This window comes from Chroicocephalus ridibundus, chromosome 8 (genome assembly GCF_963924245.1).
Source record: "Chroicocephalus ridibundus chromosome 8, bChrRid1.1, whole genome shotgun sequence".
NCBI lineage: Eukaryota > Metazoa > Chordata > Aves > Charadriiformes > Laridae > Chroicocephalus > Chroicocephalus ridibundus.
The window spans coordinates 34,510,552-34,533,840 of NC_086291.1; the positions used below are offsets into that span (position 1 = coordinate 34,510,552).

At 44.7% G+C, this 23,289-nt stretch overlaps 1 protein-coding gene across 10 annotated transcripts in view; it reads right to left on the reverse strand.

Moving 5' to 3' along the window:
* Nucleotides 1–23,289, reverse strand: part of RASAL2 (RAS protein activator like 2) — a 191,423-nt gene that overhangs the window by 12,235 nt on the left and 155,899 nt on the right. For 8 of the 10 annotated variants that reach the window (XM_063342802.1, XM_063342803.1, XM_063342805.1 and 5 more), the window contains 10 exons: nt 20,339–20,492; nt 18,668–18,766; nt 17,281–17,835; nt 14,786–14,930; nt 11,406–11,550; nt 10,275–10,511; nt 9,371–9,572; nt 6,425–6,624; nt 4,608–5,469; nt 81–215 (listed from right to left, as the gene is read on the reverse strand). In XM_063342802.1, the coding sequence (XP_063198872.1) occupies nt 81–215; nt 4,608–5,469; nt 6,425–6,624; nt 9,371–9,572; nt 10,275–10,511; nt 11,406–11,550; nt 14,786–14,930; nt 17,281–17,835; nt 18,668–18,766; nt 20,339–20,492 (2,734 nt within the window). The remainder of the gene's footprint in view (nt 1–80; nt 216–4,607; nt 5,470–6,424; nt 6,625–9,370; nt 9,573–10,274; nt 10,512–11,405; nt 11,551–14,785; nt 14,931–17,280; nt 17,836–18,667; nt 18,767–20,338; nt 20,493–23,289) is intronic. The other 2 variants (XM_063342804.1, XM_063342808.1) reach the window with 1 other exon arrangement.

Sequence of the window (23,289 nt, forward strand, 5' to 3'; positions counted from 1 at the left end):
GCTCTGTTCTGGATTCGGCAGTGGAGCGGACAGGACTCACTGAGTGCCCTCAAGTCCGCTGCATACAGAATAAAATCTACCTTCTCAGCATGCTTGACTTCGTCTGGATTCTGCTCTGTGTCCTCCTCCACTTCTTCATACTGTCCGTTATTGAGAACCCACGCAGCTGTCCTTTCCACTGGTGACATTGTGGCTGAGTCCACGGGCGACTGAACCTGGAGCAGAGATGCCTGTAAGCATTTTTCACAGAAACTACATACAAATCAGCTCTAAAATCCAGTTTATTTGGATGAGGAAAACAACCATGAATCTGTCGGTCTCAAAGGATCCCCAAAACCTCTCTTGCAGAGCTACTTCATCCTCCCTTGACTTGGACCCACAGCACTCGAGTCTCTCTAAAACCAATGCACTTGAGACATTTTTCTTCCTCTCTAAGTGAGCTTCTCTCTGGGAAAGCTCTTGTTTCCAAATCCTGCTCACATCCACATTTCCCCTTTGCCAGATTGTCAGTAAGGCTTTCTCGACCTGTGATTTCTCTCACAAAGAAAACAGAGCGACAAAGTTTCGTTTGCACCCTGTCCAGGTAAGACAGATTGGGGTTTTTTTTTTTTGAGTATTGAAGAGCTTAACTTGGGCACGGGTTTCTCAGCCAGGCTGCAGACAGACTTTGCAATGGAGCACGGGGCTGCACGGCTTGGATACGAGACAGCACAGCAGCACTTAACAGCGGCAAAAAGGTGTAACGTTATCACCATAGTGCCTATCAGATCTAGATGGTCTATGGTAGCATATATGCTCAGACAAGGCTGTGAAAGGAATCATAGCCAGCAGTGCTTCCTAGGAGAACTGTAAAATATCATCGGAGGCTATCCTCTTTAAGGGAATCCGAAAAGGAAGCCAAGAAAAGAAACAAGAAACTCTCTGCTGGCTGGGGAAAATAACAGCTTGCTACAAATTCCAAGCAATTTTCATGGACAAAGACAAGTTTATAAGCACAGGAATTAGCATAATTACCCCTGAAAGAGCAACACTGTCTTAACTTTTTGAGAAATGCGAAATATCGACTTCCCCCCTCCCCACCCCAACTTTAGCTTCTTTTTGTGCTCAAGCAGCTCTTCAGCTCACTGCCTCGTTCCACTATGGCACCAAAGCGAAATGTGCTCCATGGCAGGGGGACACCAAAGTCTCAGATCCAGCGAGGAGCTCTTCACGGGGGAGCAACAGCTTCTTTGACATGAGTCAGGTGAGAGGTAATGTCAACCTCCATTCCTGTTTCCCTTGCTCAGGAGAACAGGGCTGGTGCGCGCTGCACGCATCCAGCTCTGGCCAGAGGATCTGCCTGCAACGGGCTCGGCTGTCCCGAGCAGCGATGAAGACTCCGGCACTGGAAGAAGGCTCAGCGAAGGGTATAAAGGCAAAAGAAAGGAGTAGGAATTAGGCAAAAACCCCTGGATTTAGGCAGAGGCCTTTTTTCTAGAAGGAAGCCTTCACAGCAGAAAGGCTAACAGCCCCCTTCAAGTGCAGTGTGACAGCTTAGCAAAGCTCCTTAGATTTTTTTTTTTTGATGACATTTGCTGTGAGGCAGCCATGGAGAGGGCGACTATGAACTGTGTGTGGCTCTGCCACCAACAGACTCTTCTCGGAGGTAAATACACTGGCTCCAGGAATTGCTGGAGGAATTAGGAACAGCTACGGATGAACAGCGTCACGGTTCATTGGAGTTATGGATGACTAAGCAGCAGAAGGGTGACTATAAACTACATCACCAGCCTTGTAACCGAGTGCCGCTCGGCAGCAAACCTTGCCAAACAACCTCACAAGCTGCAGGACAGAATATTTTCAGCAGCCAAACTCAGAAAGCCTACAAAGACCAAGTGGATGGCAAGCGCTTCACATGGTAATAGGTTATGAGTTATACTCCAATAAAGGGGGGGGGAAAGAAAAAGCCTGCTAGGAACGTGTATTAATTCCCCTCTTTGCTTCTCTTCCAGAGGAACACACTGACATTTCTGTTCCCACCTACCTACTAAATGGAAATGGAAGGCAAAAAGTGACCTCTCCCAGCAAACAAAGGGCCTAGCTCTATATTCAGAAACAAATGGGACTTGTAGAGAACAGAGTCTAATAATTATAACGCCCACAAAGCATGCCTAGAAAGAACAAGCCCAGAAAGAACATGCCCAACTTCTCTTTTCTCTTTTTCTTTTTTAAATAAGAGCAGAATTCCACAACACAATTTGCAATTAAAAGGATGCAATGGAATTTGCCTCAAAAAAATTACGGCCACTCGATTTGGCACACTTCAAGACATTTCTCAAGAGTGCGGGGAAGGAAAGAACAAATTGATTTCTCTGAATAAAGTAGAAGCAAGTGCTCTAACGAATCCAGGGGAAACAATTAGTATGGAAAGTAGAGTGGAAAAATAAGTAGACGCACATCGCCTACAAGAGAGGGGAAGGAGACTGCCCTGAAGCCAGTCGTAGTCGCAGGCGCCTATGAAGCTGAACGTAAAAAGTCACCGGAGAAGAGGCAAGTCTGAGACAGCCACTTTGATGCTAAACAAGCAAAGGTAATGCATTTCCTTGGGGGCAGCTGGGTAACCAGCAATTTAAGATGAGAAGAGCCAGGGCTTTGCAAACAGCTAACTGAACATTTCTCATAAATACGCACAGGACAGAAGCCACCCGTGTAAGGTGTACGCACAAAGACTGGAGACACACCACCTGTACTTTCTCCTCCTTACTCTAACACCTTCAAAGTAAAGCCTTCTTTGTGTATTTGTGTAGGCGCTTCCCAGAACAAGCCCTGAGGAAAGGCACCAGCTCCCCGTGGATTTTGGCCAGGACACTACACAGAACCGTACAATAAAACTCAGCAGATCATACAACAGAGGTTCACACTGGACGCCTGAAAACTGCAAAGGGAGTTTATCCTTCAAATTTATCCTTATTACTGGCCTAAACATTTTGTACCACCTCCGCACTAGGCTTAGTTGTATTCAACATACTTTACCAATCAACGCATCTATGCCCAAATATAAAACACAGGCTCCAAAGGAGGACACAAACATATACACTTCAAATAATACACAATTATTTTTTTTGGTATTACTAACTTGGCATATTAAGCTTTGCTTTGTGATTCAGTGTTTCTGATCTCCTTGTACTTTAATGAAATTGAGGTATCAAAGTAGTTTTGAAGCCCTGATTGGTCCTGGGTTCCCAGGCGTCATCCAGGTTTTCCTCCTTTCGACTGTAACATTCAGGAGTTTGCCAAGAAAGCTACAGCAACAGAGATACCAGTAAAACCTTCGGCAGAGTGGGAGCTCACGCCGGCAACTAAGTTCTTCTGCCAGCTTTACCTTACGAGCCAAAAACCTTCTCCCTGCATAACCATATTTCACCAGTGCTTTTGCCAACAGGGCAACGTCAGCAAGGAGGATCATAACCTCCTGGTCCTGGTGGATGTAACTTCACCAGCAGCACGGTGCAGTCTCAGAGGCTGCAACTTTCTGGAGCTAAGTCCTCGCTCATGGCTGTGTGCAGAGAAGCATCCTTCTCAGAAGGTCTTGTGGAAAGCAGGAGCTAAAAAAAAAAGCCTTCTATCCTAGGTAAGGTAAATCAAACATGACCATGTTTACCCTCACAGTGACCACAGACGAAACCACTTAACACCAAAGAATAGTGCAGGTGTTGCCTTTGAGAGCCTCACCCTGCCCAGCTGATCTGTATGCGTGAATGTGACATTCTTACAAACAACCACCTTCTCTGACCTGCAGATCAAGACATTTTCTACCTTCACTGTAGTGCCAAGCATTTAAATACTTATTTTCTCTTTAAGATTAAACTAATGCAGGAAAATATTTTCATACACAGCAAATCACAACAGGATTTTTTTTTTCCTTAAGGTAAAGGAATGCTGGCTTTTTGACAGGAAAATCTTGATTTACAGTCGCCTATGAACAACTGATAAAGCGCATTAGGTGTTGGTATATATAAGCTCTCCTTTCCAGAAAGTGTTTGCATTATTCATAGTTTGGGATGATTAATGAAAAAGCAGTATTTATTTGGGGACCAGCAATAGATTGTTGCATCATGGTGAGATATAGATTTCTCCACACTTAAGACAACGGCACTTATTTATTATTTTGGCAGCAGTTTTTCTATGGTATTTTATCTTTGTTTATGTCTCTGTTTTTAGGTAGCCGTGCTTTTAAATTAGCACCACAGGGCAAATGCAGTCTCACGTGGTGATCTTAGCTACGATTTGGAACAAAGCTGCTTCTGTTGTTCTTGGTTGTGTTTTTTATTCAGAGAAATTTTCAAGTTTTGTTTCTTTCAGCAGGCTTGCTGCTACCTTAGTAAATGGGAAACTTCCCCCCCCCCCCCCCCCCCCAAATTTAGTGCAAAATCATCGCAAAATAATAGGTAAGCTAGGCTTGCCAAGCCTGTAAGGGTAACAAGCATGACTACTCCTTACACTTGCTACCGGCCATTCGCTTCAGTGCCAGTACTCTTGATTCAACTCAATGGTCAAAAAGCTTTGAAGGTCGGCAGCAATCAGCTAAACATCAAAGCAGAAAGCGCCTGGAAAAAGGCTTTCCTTACCTGCTGCGTTTGTTGCCTCTGAATTGCCCTCACCTTTGGGACAGGGCTCTCTCTAGAGGACGAGGACTGCTGCCGGGACCGGCTCCCATTCTGAAGGGGTTCAGCCACCATGGCCCCCGACACTCCCGACACGCTGCCCGTGCTCCGCAGGGAAGCACTGTGTGGCAAGGACTGTGGGGCTTTGGCCCTGGCGCCCAGCCCGGCTTGGTCCATTTTGCGGATCTGTGCTTGGCTGCTGCTGTTCTGGCGGGGCAGCGCAATGGGGACGTGCTTGTCTGGGACTGCGTGGCGCCGGGAGAAGTCCTCACTCTGCGTGCTGCGCTTGGTGAAGTCCTCCATGCTGCTGTTGCTGGGTCCGCTGAGTTTGAAGTCTTCGCTGTTGCTTCGGCTCCGGGAGCTGGCAGTGCTCAGGTTCTCCAGGCTGGAGTCCACAGAGGCCTTCGGCATCGGCGGGGTTGGGTTGTTGAGATGGTAAACCGGGTTCTGGAACGACAGAGGCTGGAGGCTGCCCTGTTGGTTTAAAGCCGGGTGCAGAGGCCTCCTCACCTGGGGAGCGCTCTGGGGTGTGCTCTGAGTTTCCCACAGCTGTTTGATGTTCGCCACCTGGGTGATGGAGAGCTGGCTGCCGGCCAAGCGCAAAGGCACATCGTGCATGATAGAAGCATGGTCACTGTGAGCCGTGTGAGGATCCTGGAGGTCCATGAGAGAGATGCTACGTCCATTGGGCAAGATGCTGTCCCTTTCATCCTTATCTGAGTAAGTCATGCTCTGGGTGGATGCCTGCTGAACCAACAGTAAGGTCTTGCCCCTAAAATATCCATCTACATTTTCCTGGGTTGGAGACTTCAGCTTATGCAAGTCACTGTGGAGTGGAAAGGAATTTGGTTAATTTTTAAGCAACCAAGATGCTGAGAGATCTGTCCCAGAGAAGTCTTTCTACCTCATTTAACCTCCCCCCCAACTGAAAGCTTCAAGGAACCAGATTTCCTTTTATGAGCTTTTTGTGTTCAAGTCAGAACACACTCTTCCTTAATTACCACTTATCTTTGAGAATTACGTTTGATTCAAGAAGTGCTTCATCTTTATTTTTTTTCACAGGTGAAATGTAAACCATTCCCACCAAACCCTTCCCCCTCAGACACTTCTGTCTCCAGCGAGACTTTGGAGCAGTTCAGATCCCATTTAACCCTTCGCCAGCGTTATGTATTTCAGGGGTCTGAAGATGCTGCAGGAGTTGCATGAAGGCTCCTGTAGATCTATATGTAAGCTCAGAGCGCAGATGTTTCCACATGACAAAACTGGCCTTTGTACCTGACAGCGCAGGAACTACTCTGAGACCATCCAAGCTCTTTGGCACTTCTGTCACAGCTTTTTGCTTAACAGCTTTTACAGGGTGAGAAACGCTGCACTAAACAGAGGAGGAACTATTTTTGCTGTCCCACTGGTAACACGTTCCACCTACAGCCTAGTTTTTTCATTAGTAGTAAATAAGTGGCCTGATAGCCAAAAGGAAATGTTATGGCTGACTACGCATACGAACACTCGGACCGGCAGTAAATTGCAAAACCAGTTTTTAGCGGCTGAAGTCATTGACTCCTAGAGACACGTTTCAGACCTGGGTAAGTCAAAAGCTTCAGGTCTCCAGTGCCACCTTGCGCACCTCTTACTGGGACTGTGTATTGCCCGTGACAGAGGACCAAGCTCCCCACTCCTACAGCTGGCCTGGGCAGACAGCTCCGATGACGGTGCGCTCAACTCCAACAGGACGACCAACCCCCTTAGCCCACATCTTCCCTTGAGCTCTGGCTGTTACATACCCATCAGTGGGGTCCTCAAATATCTTCTGAAGCCCTGAGGAGAGACTGCCACTGACGTTTGGACTAGAGCTGTGCTCAGTGAAACGCCTCAGCTGCTGCTGTATTGGCGTAGGGTTGGTCATTGATTTGGTGATATCGGCAAGAATACGAGGAAGAGGTCCCAGTTTTGCCACGGTCGCCTGTAGGAAGGAATTTTCACCCTAATTGGACAACAAGCACCGCGACATCCGCCAGTTTTTTTGATAACGATGCACAGAGGCGGAGGGGTGGAGGTGGAAGGAAGGAGGGTGGGTGGTTGTGTGCGGGTGTGCCAGGACCGTAATGCAGTGTTACGGAGCAGCGTAACCACGGCGACGAGATGGATGGAGGAGACGAAACAGGGTGCAGCAGACATTGAGGAAAGAAAAGGAAATAGAAAAGAAATTAGGATTGACCCACAAAAATAAAAATCATGCTCAATAAAACAAAACTATTGCCATTCCAATGCAAAACTATCATGCAAAGCGAACTGAGTCCAGGGTGGGTGAGGTCAAAGTGAAAACTATGGTATCTAATCATTAAAGGGCATTCCAAGACTACAGATTCAGCTAGTGGGGGAACTTTCCAGGCAAAGGGTGTCATGTGGTAAAGGAAATGCATGCCAACAGACAAGGGGATGCGGCATTCAGGGGATCATGAGAGAATCGCAAGGGTTGAGGGAGATGGGGAGAGGGAAGGTTTTCATTTCATAAGCCTTTTGCTTTTAGCATCCTACGCTGATGCCATCTTCTGCAGCACCCTGTTATCAACAACTAAGGCATTCTTCCCTACCTAAAAGTGAAAAATAACTGCATGAAAACATCAATGATCCTTGGCCCAACATAATCACATCGACCTAGGATTAAATGTGTCGCTTCTTGTTCAATTACATGTTAGCTCAGTGTTGCCTAGGATAAGAGCAGCTGACCTTCCAGCAAGGAAGGCTGCTCATTCAGGCTCTTTATCTTTCTCTCCGCTTTGGGTCACTGCTGGTTCTATCATCTACAGGGCACCTTCAGGCTCTCAGGACTGCAGGAAGAAGTTGAAAGTGCTGAAGGTTTATAAGAAAGTAAAACTCCACTAGGAAGACAATGCTTTTTACAAAGATTTCCTTATTTTTCCTGTAAGCAGGTGTTCAGTCAGTTTGGCTCCAGAGAAAGATCTCTTTACAGGCGCTTTCATACAGCACTTCTGTGTCTATTAAAACCTCTGAGGTGACTTCTCTCATCATTTCCCAGTCATCACCTACAGTAAAGCAGTATTGCAATGTAACCTTACGCCTTAATTCTCTTTTTAGCAAAGCACTGTACCAGCTCCCGAGGCCCTGTTAGGACAGAACCATGCCCCTAACCTACAGAAAGGGCAAAGCAGATCTGCTGTGACGGTTTATCCAGGTCGGGCTCCTCCCTTTCCTCGCTGCCCAAGACGTTTATGCCCGCTGCATTCAGAGAGGAGCTCACAGTAACTAACACCACATCCGAAGATCCATTTGCAGTTCTAAAGACTGGAGCTGGGTTTCTCTTGACCTAACGTCCGACCAGCTCAGAGGGAGACGGCAGCGTTCCCTGCACTGGTGGGTGTACCCCCATTTGAAGAAACGGAGGATCCGGTCTTCTGAGTCTCCCTTTGCCTGTTTTCCTGAGGCTGCTGAATTGTCTTTATAGCTGACTTGCCTGCCTGTGACATTTTGAATATACAATGGTGTGCATGTATGAGGGAAACGGAAAAACAAGCTCATATATTGCTATCAAACTAAGATTAACTAAGATTAATATATATCACCTTTTTGAGTCAAGGACATTTCAATTTACTCTGATGCAACAAACTCAGGGTTTTTTTTTTTGTTTTCTGTTTTAAATAATGTACTGCAAGAAAACAGATACCCAACAAATAACTATTTTGGCAAACCTTAAAGCAATAAAAACATTAAGAGTGCATTGCAATTCATCTCACCTCTCCAGCTTCAAAAGAAAGAATAATATAAATGGAATATGGACAAAACAACACACGTCTAAAAGTTGAAATATGGAACAGTTCCAAGCACTTGCAAAAAAAAAAAAAAAAAAAAAAAAAAAGACTCACAGCTCAGCTTTTCTGGGTCTTCTCAACTACCTTTGCTATCAAGGTTTTAATGATTTTGGATCCTGCTATCAAGGTTTTAACGATTTTGGATCCTGCAAAGCCACATAGGTAAGGAAGAGCAAACTACTGCCTTTTCTCCTTCTACAGCTAAATGGAAGCAATGCTTATTGTTGGCGATATCTATTGCAATCAGCAGAACAGAATCTGGACAACACATATGACCCCAGCACAATCCACAGCAAAAAGCATCTTGCTTTTTACAGGATAAAACTGTGAGTGCAATCAGGTTTTTACATGGCATCCGCTTCTATACTAAAAACTAATCCAAAGACTGCAGAACTGAGAACATCCCAGCAGGCTTTGGATCACGTCTTTAGTGAGAACAGTTTTGCCCGGCCAACACATTATTCCACCAGAGCCTTGTGTGTAGCAAAGTACCTCCATTAGTATCAAAAAGGGCAAACGAAAAAAAATTTTAATTTTCTGTCCAAACACCCTCCCTTTTTTCCAGCTCACTTATGAGAAAGGACCGGCTGCTCAGGGAATTCCAGGCCTACTTTTAAGTGCTGCCCTCTCCACCGCTGAACACTCAGCCTTACTTAAGGCTCTACAAAGTGTTTGCGCTGCTGCTGAAGCCCAACCACTTCACATGCCCTGCTTCGGGCCTTGATCTGAAATCACGCTAAGAACAGTTGTGAAATACCACTATCAAACATTCCTCTCAAAAGCTGTTGAATAAGTTCTCCCTAAAGCAGGATTCAGCTGCTCCCTTGATGTTTGCTAGTGTTTACTGTTGCTATGATACAATCGCCGGATTCACCCTCCCGGGCCTCCAGCCTGCTTTACCTTATCAAGTTGGGACACAACCTCCCATAAGAGGGAATGCAAAACTGAGAGCTCTCTGCCCAGGTCGATGTAGCCCTCAAATCCAGGCATGTTTGAGATGGTATCTGGATTAGAGATCTCCAGGAGAAAACGCTTCATTCCTCCCCACTCATGTTCCAAAAAGTCATTCATGAAGGCCATGTATTCTTCCTTGTTACCAAACCTGCGAGAAAGGGGAGGCGGGGGGAAACCCAGTCAATAATTTCCACACAAAATACAGAGCAGAAGTGCTTATAGACAATTACGTAAACGCCTAACTTTAGACCTGCCTTTCTGAAGGTTTAGTCTGGGAGGAAGAAAAGGACAATTTAAGAGATTCACCACTTCCTTGAACTTATTTAAATACTAATAATTCACTGTTCATATTACAATCAAGGACTCAACACATCTCTCCCCCCTCCCTTCAACAGACACCCTTTCTCTCCTCCCCTTCTCTGCATCTCCTCCCCTGTAAGCGACATGCCATGCCCTTTGCATCATTCAGCTGGGAATTCTGGAGGAAGAAAGGACAATCATGATCCTTGGTGGGAACAGGCTTTTTTTCCTTTTAAACTGGCATACGCACTGACATGCTAATGCATGGCTTCTCTTGGTTTTATACTGTGTCCCCTCTACTGAATTCAACACAGCTCAGATCTGCATGTGAAAAGGAGACTTTATCTAGCTCAGCACTGAGGTGTCTCAAAGGGAACAGCATTCACATATAAGTGAGAAGTTTCCTCCTTTTCTAAAGCTGACTTCAGTTTGCCAGAGAATCAGCTGCCTGCAAACGTGACTACCAAGCAGGGCTCTCCTTGCTCCACAGTAACCTCCAGTGACTCGCGCCCCTGGAGGCACAGATTTCACTTTTATTGCCACCACCTACTTAGCAAAATTGGCGAGATTCTGAATGACTTTAGCAATAAGTGTGAGCGTGCGAGATGTTCGGTCGTCAGGATACTCCTGCATGAGGCTAAAGAGGCTGGGGGACATGATAGCGGGGCAGAGGAAGCGGAGGAAGAGGGAGGCACTGATCAGGCGTTCACTGATGTCCTGCTTGCCCCTGCTCAGGCACTGCTGCTTCCAAGATGCAAATACCTCCTTCAGCTCACGAGGGAATACGCTGAAAAACAATAAGCCAGGAAATAAAATCGCATGAGCAACGAGATACAACAAGTTGAACTGGTGACCAATCATCTGAAATAATTATCTGTGAGAAAACATAATTGTCTCTTGGTTTTTTTTCCCCTCTTTTCGCTCTCTAGGCTAGGAAATGCCATTAGGCATCTATTCTTAGATCCCCATTTAATCTGGTAATACTTAAGTAGTCTTCAAAGCATCCCTTGTTCATATATGTTAAGTGAAGCCATTTTCAGACACACCGATTTGCGAGCTAAGAACTACTTATCCGTCGCTACCCTGGTGCAAACAGGGCATTAGAATACTAAAAACAAACTAAACCAAACTGAACTCATCTCCATAACTCAAATTCTTATTTCGCTTGTTAACTCTCTCAGTATTTTCCCTGTACTTCATCTGGAAGCAGAAAGGCCCATGTTCTTTCACTGCTACTCAGAAACACAGATTAACGGAAGTCTCTCTGCCAGTGTTTCCTCCCTGTGATTTCCTGTTCAGTTCTACAGATCTAAAGGGTCTGAAAGTTTTCTGCAGACATCAAAAGTGTCAGGTTTTTATTCCAAGTTCAAGCTAAGCTGTTATCTTCTTACTTTATTCAGCTACAGCTCAGTACGTGTTCCCTTGGCAAAGTATTTCAGCAGAAGTTCCTGTCAGGTACAGTCTGTAGGGTTGGAACCCCTCAATTTGGGCACGAGTTCCACCTGCAATATGGTGTCACACGTAGGAAGGTAGTGAGGAAAGGAAACGAAGGCAGCGTCAGAAGACAGACGGGTTTATGCTATTTCCCTGCACATCTGCTGTTTTCTTATCTTCAGAGGAGGAATGGGCGCCCTCTAAGCAAATGACCTAATGTGGGAGAAGGGGAGGGGAGATGCCTCACCAGTAAGAATTGATAATCTTGCAGAAGGCCAGCTCACAACACATTTTCAGGTTGCTCTGATGATCTGTTAATTCACTGGATGAACATTTGCTGGGATCCACTTCACAGTTTTCATCTGACTCATACAAAGCCTTGATAAACTCCCCTGGACAAAGGGAAGAGCACGACAAACCAGGGTAGTTACATGAAAAGCCTCCTTGACACACCTTTAAATCCTGCTTATGTCTTTCCTTGGCAACTGCCTCTTCTGCTCCCTGTGTCTGCAATACAGCCTCCAGACACCAGATGTTGGGGACATGACTCCTCCCAGCTCCTTCAGAACAGAGCACTTGCTGTGACAGATCAGACGGCCGGTGCTCTGATGCTTCAGCCTCCCGTGCCCTCGCTGCCCGCAAATGTAGGTGCAGCAACAGGACGGCTTTGCTCATAAACCCTGCAGACACTTCGCTTATCGCCTAAAGAATAGGATTTGACTTTGTATTCAAATTGTATTCTCGACTACAAAATTATCCACAGTCTTAGAAACGAAGCTGTGCTATTTGTCTTCATAATTTCATGCACTTGACAACACTATTTGTTTTTATTACTTCCAAATTTACCATTTTAAAAAAAATTTTAAAAAGTGTCACCTTGCTCTTGAGTAAGAGTAATACCTGAGTGCTAGCTACATACCGCTAATTTTCTCAAACCCTTTTTTCAACACCTTGTAGCCTGCATCTTTCAAAATCCTTTGCATTTCCATCGTCCTTCTCTTACGGCATCACAAGAGAAACCGGACACTTACATAACCAGACGAAGTTTCCTTTGTTTGACATACTGGAACGAACTACTTACTAGTTTTCCTCCTATATACGCCAGCACACCAAGCGATTTTAAAACTTTTGTTGTTCGCTAGGAAAAACTCTTTACTCGTTCATTTAATGATTCAATGTCTTTTAATTTCATCTCTCCTCAGATGATGTTCTGGGCTCCAAGCTAACACCACAAGGCTGGTTTGTGCAAAAGGGTTTTGTTTTTTTGTCTTTGTTTTCACCAAAACCCCTAAACACCTCCCACGCCCTCTCCTCAAACCTTAAGTCAGCAGTGTTCTTGCAAGCAAAGCAGGCAGCACATTTTCTATAAGCTTTTGGGTTTTTTGGGGGTCCAAAAAATTTCTGCTGAGGGCATCTAGATCACTTACTCGCAAAACTCTGGGCATCGCTTCTATTGAGCCAATTCTGCTTTAACTGTTGCTTACTGGATTATTATTTTTTTTTTCTTTAAACGCATTTGAAGCTTATTCTTTGTGGTCCGCAAGACCCTGCCTTAATCATATATTAAGATGCTCTTACATATGTACTAAATAGCTAACACCGAGCGTGACGTTGTTAATCCTTTCAAAGAACATGGCATCTGAGCAAAACGACACTTAAAACTCGACAAAGAATTAGATGGCTGTATTGTCATGAACAATCTTGCCCTGAGCTACAGACGAGCTGGATGACCTTAGGGGGATTTTCCATCTCTCATGTCTCTGATTTACAATCTTATCACTCAGCACCAATGCTCTAAATGATATATTAGAAGTCATTAATTTTAAAATATTTTTATGTAATTACTGCACATTAAGGGGCTTGCAGACAAATGCAATATACTGGTCCCACAGCTTATCGTTCAGGCTGCTGAAAAGCATCGTACAAAGTATTACGTTGCTCGTTTCTGCATACCAAGCAAGAGGCCAGCACTGTGGCTTGTACGCAGCGGTTCCACCCATGAGAATAAGACTACCAGAACGGGCTCATTGCACTTAAGAAATGGCCAAAACGCGTATAATCACAGACCAGACTCTACTGACCGTTGGAACACTAATTTAGCCAACTACCTCCTTGATGACTTGCCAGCATCTGGGATTGCTGAGGACAAGCGAGACTGGGGTGGGTTTTTTTTGTGTGTGAAAGGATGTGGTGTGGGACTGGGCTTTGGCCTGATCATGTTTCTCTTGTATCAATTTCTAAAGCCTTCTTCATCCAAAAAGTAACAGGGGGATGGGCGGCTCCTTATGCAATTGCGGATAACCAAGACTGCGTGGAGTAGGTACAAGCTAGCTGTAGTGAGGCTGTGAGTTTCTTTGGAAGAGGGCATGCATATTTTTTGGTCCTCTTTATTGCAGTATTAGTTGCGTGGACAGTAATTCCCAAGGCAGTGGTTTATGACTAGAGCAGAACCTTTTGGTGGAGAGGGGACAATAATACAATTACTAGAAGCCACTCTGGCATGTCCAACCACGGACACCAAGACCCCACGGGTGGAATGGAGTAGGACACCACAGGTTGCCCAGGCAGTTTTAATGAGGCGGTGAGTAAAAAGCACATTGGATAAAGGCAGCGGGAGGCTCCCTAGACAGTCTGCACGTTGATCTCCTGCCCTGTACTGCTCCTCAGTAGCCCTGCAGCCTCACTCCCTCTGGCCATGTTTGCCCAAGGATTTTTGATGGGGCAAGGTACCAGTTTAAAAGATTAACGCAAATGTTTATGAACTAATTGATGTGTGGCAAAGGTAAGGGCTGAGCAAGTCCAAGGTTCACTCTGGAACATGCCAGCATTACCAGCAGTTGCAGCTGACGCATTTCAAATTAATTTTCTTTTACTACGTGCATCCAACCCAAGCACTAGGGCGGGCATCTCATGCTTAACGCTTGTTAATGCCATAGCTGACATTCGCTGTTAACTACAACGGCACATGAAAGAGATGGACTGGAGGCGCCCCAGCAATATGCACTTGTGGACGAGAACTTTGGTTGTCAACCAGACACCCCTGAGCATATCTAACACCCCAGGTGGCGGCACTTCAGCCTAAAGTGAGTGCAGGAGCTTCTTCATCATAAAAGGAGATTAGTGAAATGTATGCTTCTCATTCATTAACCCTTTCTGAAATCTCCACCTAATTGGATTGCACATGATACCAGATTCACTCCTGATACCATAACACAAGGTATCGGTCTCAATTTCCGCTGTTAAGTGATGTATCAAAATCCCTTTTTTAAGCCTGTTCATATATCAGATGGAACAAACACCATTGCCCACAAGTCATTACATTATTATACCTCTTCATCACAACTAGAGACTCAAAAGGTTACCCAGAAAAACATACTGTAGTGATACGAACTTTAAGAGGGACTCAGCTATATCAAATCAAGTTTGCCTTGCCTTGGATGCTACTCCTGCAGGCACCAAAGAGCATCAAGAGTAAGACAGCACCTATTTTGCTATCTGGATGCGAGACACCTGGGCTCAGTTCTGAGGCAGTTCCTTCCCATCCCACATTCCTAGAGGCATGAGGCTTCAGTCACGTTGCAGACAGTGCAGGGTTAACCCTTGCAATGCAAACGGGCACTTTCTTACCTAGTGCATCGTGAAGATACTTCTGCCCTACCAACTTTAGGTATTCCTCAATAGCTTTGGTAGCAAGCGTGTTCTCCCTGAAGATCAAGACATCATGCTCCCCACAACGATCTACCTCAGACATCACCAAATCCGTCAAGAAGTCCTGAAGAAAAAGGTCAAACGGCAAGCGGTTATTTTAATCAGACTCAGTCATGTCAGGCTAACTGCAGAAGCCAAGAAGGAAGGATAAACAGAGGAGCCAGAGGATTACTGGAATAATTGCCCAGCTTCGGACACAGGGTGCAGGTGCTACACGCAGTATGTGCCAAGGAAATAGCTAGGCAGGGCTCCTCTTGGGTTTATTATACTTATAAAATGATCACGAATTATAAAGCGAGAAGCAAAAGTGTCTAAAAAAAACCCTTTACAGCCAAGTTTGTGTTTCAGTTTAGGTCCTGAACAGAAACCCTCACCAGCTGATCTATCAGTGCCTTTGTCTGCTGAAAGAAACTGTGATATACTTATCCTTTAATACCAAATGTTATATACAAACTTGGATTTAAAAATCCAAGATGGAAGTTAGGCACAACTTCTATAGCTTGGTGGAATTTAAATAAGAAGAATGGCTTACATCAACTAAATTCACAAACGAAAAGTGGTTCAGGATTTGGGAAAAAAGTTAACATACTTGCTGTGGATCTATACGGCTTAACTTGAACTGTATTCAAATACCCAGGCAGGAACAATCAGCAAGTCTTTATACAGTGAATAACCTCTTGATAGAAGCTCTAATTCTACGGTAATACTTGTTTCCTGAAGTGATAACTTTATGTGAGTCAAGGACACTCAGCATTCCACAAGAAATGCTTGGTATTCTGCAAGATCCAATTTCAGCCACAATAAAGTTCTCCAGGAGAGGAAGCTTATTTCTCCCTTTTTTTTTTTTTTTTCTTCCCTTCCTTCAACTGCTCCAAAAAAAAGAGCCCCCAAAACAAACCACCACCCTGAATTAGGGCTGACTGATAACTGACTTGCTGGTTCTGCCGCAAACAGCAACATCCTCCAAACAGTTCAAAGAGTGCGTTAGTAAGGTTTCATAACCCCATTAACTACAGAAGCCATAACACGTTGCTAGCACGGGAGCGTAAAATACGTGGAACAAATTATTTATGATAAATATGGATCAAAAATACATTTAGTGCTCTTGGTTTTCAATCCATTATTGCTGTTTCTTTTCAGCAAAATCTGAGAGATTTTCACCGGGCGCAAACTGGGAACATCCAGCTGCATCACCACCAACATAGTGTGAACTGGAAACGTACCTTCTTTGCGGCTGTAGGTTATGGCAGCCCAAGCTGCTCAATGCTTTTAGTAAATCGAGGTTCAAACGTTTAGGCACTAGAAAGGCAAAGTTGTAACGCTATCTACCTAGATAGCAGCTAGCACTGCAGGAATCCAGAGGCTGTTTTCCAGCAGGATTTCAACACAACCCTATGGGAGCTATCCCAGCTACTGGCTTCTCTGGATCGACAAACAACTTGGTAAGGAAGGAGTTCCTATCACATGCTGTCACAGAGCACCAGTCTTTCCAAGACGTATGTCAACGGCAGAACAGAGTGGCATAGGATTACGCAAACATAAAAGGACCTTTTTGGAACAGCTAAATGAGGCTGTCCCTTGGGTGTTGCTTACGGCCATCCTTCCATGTCTCTAACCCTCTAACTTGTGTTTGGTCATGCTTAACTTGCTCTAGCTGACATTACTGGAAGAAGCTGACTACAGCTTGGTACTACTCACACATCCACTTGACAGGCAACTTCCAGATAAATCAATGCTGGCTAATGCTTCTCAGAATTTCCCAAGACCCACAGAATATTCTCCCACAATCTATTCGGAGAAACTGATGCTCACTCCAATTGCTGCCTCACAGAGGACCAGCCATCAGCGTGCACCCAGAAGTCCTAATAACATCCTTGGGGCAGGTGGGATCACCATTAACCGAGTATAGATTCTCCAAATGGCTGTTCAAACGCTGACCAAATCAATGTTAGCATTGATTGGCTGACTTAGCGCTGAATCAACAATGGCACCCTGCTGCTCAGCAGAGAACTTATTTATAGAAGTAATTTTCCAGGATACTAATCTCTTCCTTAGTTATCCTGTATCATGATTTTAGAAATGCAGAAAAGGTTCCTGAACACCCAAACGCAGGTCCTCACTTTGCAGAATAACATGAAGTTATATAGTCCTCCCACTTAATACTTTGTACACAGTATCTTTGATCCTTGTATCAACTCTTAATCGTTGTTAGCACTGTGCCTATCTACGTGCCTTCCCGGCAGATGCAATTGCTCAAGTCTTTTCAAATACTTTTGAGACCCTTTTTGCAGCCTTACCCCATTATGCATCTTCCGCTGTTGCTTGCGGTTATAGGCTTTCTAGTTTCTAACTGAAAAGATATCACCTATCAGCAGTGAGAGGGAGTCGTTTTGACAGGAGCCGCCCGCTCTTACCTTAGCTCTCCCAGTGCTCTGAAGAATGTGCACCAAAGCACAAGCCATCTCTTCCTTATTCCTTACGCTGATCACAGGCTCCAGCACAGAGCAAAGCATAGTGTAGTTGCTGGTAACAAACTCTGCAAATTCTTTGTATTGCTCCATGGGCAAGATGGTGATGGTCTGATAACGGGACTTTATCCGGATGGAAGGTCCCCCCGATTTCCCTTTGTTGGGCGTAGGCGTGCTGACTGGGTACCATTTTTCCACAAACTGGCGACCGGTTACACTGGCCATGGGAATGTTGACCAGGCCAACATAATTGTTCTTGTCCTTCTTCTTCTTCTTCTCCACATCCTTGTAGATGTGAACTGTGATGCTGTGAAGAGGTGGGAGACCGTAGAACTCAAAGTGCTCTCCCCAGAAAATGTTATCTGCTTTTGTTTTGCTGGTGGTGCGGGCAAAGAGAGTGTCATCAAGGCACAGCTCACAGAAGTATTTCTTCTTGGGGGCCAGGTCCTTTGCCTCAATGATCCAGAGACGGAGCACATTTTCAGCTCGACGGCAGTTGTCCTGTGCAGAAGAAAGAGCTCAGCTTTGATTCATAATCCCTAGAAATTGAACATTTTGTGTTGCTGAAGCAGCAGCAAAGGGCTGCCTTTGGTGTCCGAGGCAGGGTCAGAATCAGAATCCAGAATCAGCTTCTCTAATCTTCAGAATCAGAATCTCTAGATATTTTCTAAAGTAGAGGCAAAGGGCTGTCTTTTGTATGTCAAAGGTGGGGACTAAAACATTTTTTTTTCCCTCAAAAAGCTGTATTTGAAGAGGTTTAGAAAGCAAACACTTTGCACAGGAGCCACTCCAAAGCCACCAGACTGGCATGGCACACTGCATTGTTTCCTCTTGTGAATAACCCTGAGAGCACCGTTAGCCTGTCCCTTGAAGGTGGTATGCCAACTATGGAGGTGACTTATCATATTTCCAGCTGATCAATAATGTGACTCCCCTTCCCTTCTCACTCTGGCTCAAATTCCTTTTGTTTGGGTTTTGTTTTTTTTTTTTTTTTTTTCCTCCAAACCATGCCCCCACAGTAAAACATGAAACCTATGAAGCCATGTACCATCCTTCTGAGGTGCACGGTATCAGACATCTGGTCTGAAACATCATAAGCAGGCAGTGGGGCAGAGATTAGGAAGCAGGCCAACGTGTATTTATTCATTAAAGGTTTGACCTACTGCACTTACTAGAATAGTACACAGCAGCTTTTGATACACCGATGAGCGGACTTCTCCCCAGACTAAATTAATTGAGGACACATCTGTGGGAAGCCCTGGTACAACGGACGAAAATCCAATCATACCACCTCCATTCCCTGGGGTAATCTTATTTCCACAGTTTCTATTACCTTATTCGGTTGCACTGTTCTGCGTAGGTTTTCCATCCACTTGTCCCTCTCTGCTGCAGAGGAGCAACTGAAGCATTTACTGCCACTGGAATAGGTCACCTGGAACATATAAACGACAGGCTGAGTTCAGGCAAGCCTAGGAGACATGTAAAGAGGCTGCCAAAAAGTAAGGAAGAAGATAAGCACTGCCTGAGCAACAAAGTAAATATGAAAAAAAGCAGGAAAACAATATGGGACCCTAGGAGGCAGAGAGGTTAAAAGGCCCACAAAATGTAGAGAGGAAAAAAAAAAAAGTCAGTTCAAATTAATATAAAACTGAAGAAACATATGAGGAACACCAGAGGCTCCTCTTAAAGACTTTTAAACAAGTCTTTAATCAACCAGTTAATTTATTTTTTTAAAAACACTTGTTAATCGATCCACAGCTATTAAATGCTTACTGTTTTCCCCGTTAAGTCCCAGAGGCAGATGAGTTGGTTACTAACATTGTAAAAACAGACAGAACTAACAATGTATTAATATAAGGCAAAACACATCGGAAATGGCATCTTCGGGAAATGCAAAATGTTTCCAAGGGTTTGTACATACAGCAACAGTCTAAAACAAACTGAAGGAGTTGTGCTGCGACCCGGCCCTGACACTAGATGCCATACACAGCTCTGTGTTCATGCGGGAGGGAACCACCTTGGCTTCTTTCATGTTTACGTGGTCCGACACGCTTCATTTACTGCTTCCATTCATTTGTGCGCACAATTAAAAAGCACTTTGAGGCAGCAACCTCAGAGCTAAGGTGTTGCCAGTTTTTTTTCACTCAACTCCCTAAACCTAAGCAAGCCGGAAAGCGCTTCCAACCAGAAGAAAGAGATTGAAGCGAACAGGAACAGTTCCTGGATACGTCCTGAGGGAGAAGGGCCTGATCTGCTGGTTTTCTGCCAGAGCAGTTTTCCAGGTTGTAAACAGATCTTTATTCCAGCAGTTTAGACACATCTGACTAATCCTGCTGAAGCCAGACTGCTGCCCGCCCCTGCACGCCAGATTACCACAGCCTCAGACTCGTCCAAATAGCTCACACGGATACGCTGTTGGTCCTTCAAGGGAAGGACTGTGCTCACAGTTTCTGAAGCAAAGCTGAGAGCCGTGTGGTGCCGCGCTGCAGCCTGCGCTGAAACAGCAAGAGGATCTTTGCATCCTGTTCTGTAGCGCAATGGATACCTCTGCAGCTACTGAAGCTTCTCCTTCAGCAGTTGGCAAACAGGCTGAGCTAATGGAAGGGTGCTCTGACTGGAAATCGCATTTCTCAGCTATGGTATATTTTCTAAATTTAATTTTAAGTGAATTTGGAGAGGATGAATACACAGCTTATTAACAATAGTATGTTTGAGCCATACATTTGCATGCAAACTACAAATGCTTAGATATTTATCAAATTAAAGAGATTTTGCAATTGGAAGACACAGTAATTGAAAAAGATTTCTCTCCATTGAGTGATGGGTGCCATTAGCCTCAAGGACTTCAAAATCGCATGCTGGTTAGACAGCCCCCACCCAAACCTCAGGATGGCAGCGGCTGCCCATCTGTTCTCCAATGACAAAGTCACAGAACAGTGTCCTGCAAGGGTTCAGACTGATGGGCAGCGTATAATCGGCTGCGTGTTTGGAGAGGGTTCATTACCTCAAAGCAGAAGTCTTGCCCGAGGATACTGCTGTGTAGTGGTTTGACAAAGACTTTTTCTTCTGACCCAAGATCCAGGGCCTCCACGGCGCTGCCTGGGCTCAGTAAAGACTCATGGGAACGAGACTCTTTCAGCTTTGGCAATCCGCGGGACCTGTAAGAGAACAAGGGGGAAAGGAAACATTATTTTTCTTGCAGTTACCAAAACAGTTGGCGAGACCCCAGAGAAAGCTGCAACTCGGTGTTTGTTCAGAACAATTTCTACAATTAGTCTGTAAACCGTATGAAAATAACATGAGGCCAGTAATCCCAGACTCCTAAGGAAAAAATCCACCTACACAAGCCCAGGAAGTCCATTCCCACTGACCTAGAAATTGTAGGTGCTGATCCATCAGTGAAAGACTGGCAAAACAAGAAGTTCAGAACTTACCTGCTGAAATTTAAAGAAACCTCACAGATCAGTTTGGATATATTACTGAAAATATTTACTACGATTAGATTACTAGATAAATGTTATGTGTTAACGCCAAAAAGCACACCAATCTCTAAATCTCAAAACCAAGGCAGAACGGTAGCTACTCTCATTGTAGCAGTCGATCTCCCCGCAAAACACTTGATTCTTCTTAACATGCAAAGCCTCTACAGTCAAATAGATACCTTATTTCCCACTTCGCAAAACTCAAGTCGCTTATCTACATTTAAATTTTGCATTTTCTTTTTCAGCTGCTTCTTCCAGTTTCAACAGTTTCCTTTTTTTTTTTTTTTTTTTTTTTTTTAATACCCTCCGTTCTTTTTTACCTCCTCTCACTAATGCATACTGCTTCTCTTTTTCAGTTGACTCTCCTGTAAATGCCCGAGCACTACCAGAGCTGGCATCTCCTAAATTCACAGTGCATTTTTATCAAGGCAGGCTTCTCTTTGTCCCCGCCAATTCTTGAATACCGCTCAAAGACGCATCCCTCCCTTCACTGCGCCGTAGTTTTTTGCAGCCAACAGCAACATTGTAAAATGCATCCTAACACTTTCTTTATTCTCCTGATTTGATTTAATGCAGTATTTGTGCACAAATAGGGAGTCCTGCTGTCAAATAGCACTGTAAAATGTGCTCAGTTTATAGGTGACAGTGGCTTTAACCAGTGCTCCTTCCAACTCCGAGCAGACACCTGGCCTATAAGCTCCTGCAATAAAGTCATACGATACTTTAAGCACAACTAGCATTTCTACTTCAAAAGACAAACACAATGTGCGCACACATCTTATTTTCCCTCTAGCTGGAACTCAGTCAAAGCCTTCACTGATGACCAACAAGGAGGAAGAGCACGCAGTCCCAGCTTAGCGGAAAAGGAGCTCTTTACCTGGCAGCTCCAGATTTTGTTAAGCTATCGAAACTCATGCTGGTCCCTATGCCTCTCCAGTGATCCCTGAAACGGTGCCCATAAACACGGCGGCACGGCCAGCAAGTGTGACTGAGCACAAACAACAGATGGGAAAGTAGAAAGGCATCCGCTGCCTATATGTTACACAGAGAAAGGCGATGCTCTGAAACAATGCTTTCTCACCTATTTGTCCTCACAGTATTTCCTCTTCTATTCAATTCCCAGTATCAAGGCTCAGTATCAAATGAAAAATGTTTAAAGACAGTATTTATGGAGGTGTGAAAAGCACAGCTACTTCTAACAGCTTCCTTAATTTTGAAAAATAAGTAGTTTTTATATACTTCCCTCACATCTCTCATACAAAAAAATCCACATATTTTGTAACCTTAGCAAAATGAAATTCCTCCTACCCCTGAGCAATCCTATGGGGAAACAGAAAGGAAAAAAACCCAAACCACATTTGGAAAAGGCGTCTTCAGTACTTCTAAGGCTGACTTCGGTACTCCTAAAGGGTTCTTAACAAAAACTTGGGTATCACAAAGGATACATGTAAAGCAACAAGCAGAGTTCACCTGACTGCTCTTTTGTCCAAAATGAAATGCTGAAGGTATTTTAGTAGATTCACGTTGGATAAGATTTATTAAACAGTAAGGGAGAACTTTGTTCCCATTTAATAAATAGAATGACCTAGGTGCAGGCAGCAAAAACCTTTCATCAGAGGGATGTTACAAAGACACTGATTTCAAATGCAAAACAGCAGCCCTGGTACAAATGCGTTGGCTGCCCTGCGTGTGCTTTGTTATAACAGGTTACAGCAGCAGCTGTACCGACACAAACCTAAAACCTCAGCCATGTATAATTGAACACTTGCCGCAGTTAAGGTAGGGCAAGTCTAAAATAAACACACCACAATACACCACTTCAATATCATCTCTGCAAAATCCTCTCTAATTTCTCCTCTCAAGAAAGCACTGCTGAGGTCACTTGGCTCCCGTCCCTATCCCAAACTCTCAGCAATTCCAGTTCTAACAAAGTACTTCAGTGCGTGATGCAGGGGAGCTGGCTGAGAGCCTGGAGCCAACCCCAGCCTTAGCTCCATGTTGGAGAAAGAAAACATGGAGTGGTCACAAAGAGGGCAAAGAGAAAGGAAAGAAGAATAATTCCCAACTAAAGGAGAAAGAAAAAGAGATTTTACAAATCCCAGTTAAGCAGAGGGGGCGCTTGGAGTAAGACAAATCAAGCACACCTACATGAAACAATTGTACAGCCACTTGGCAGTGCATCCCCAAATCATAGCGGTGCCACGTGTCACAGCCCTTCCTTTCAAACTTCGTTCTCTGGGCTACATCTCAGACAATAAATCCTGCCGGGAGAGGAAGAAAGGCACAAAAAATCCAGGAGGAGTTCTTCCTCAAGCCTTAAGGTTACAAATTTCAGACGAGCATCGTGCCAGGCAGATAAGCCGGGGCAAGAGGAAAAGCCAGACCCGCAGTGGTGAAGAAATCTCTCTCCTTGTCAGCTGCGGTCCCACCGGCCCCGCGGGTGACACGAAGAGGTTGCCGGGTGCCTGTTGCC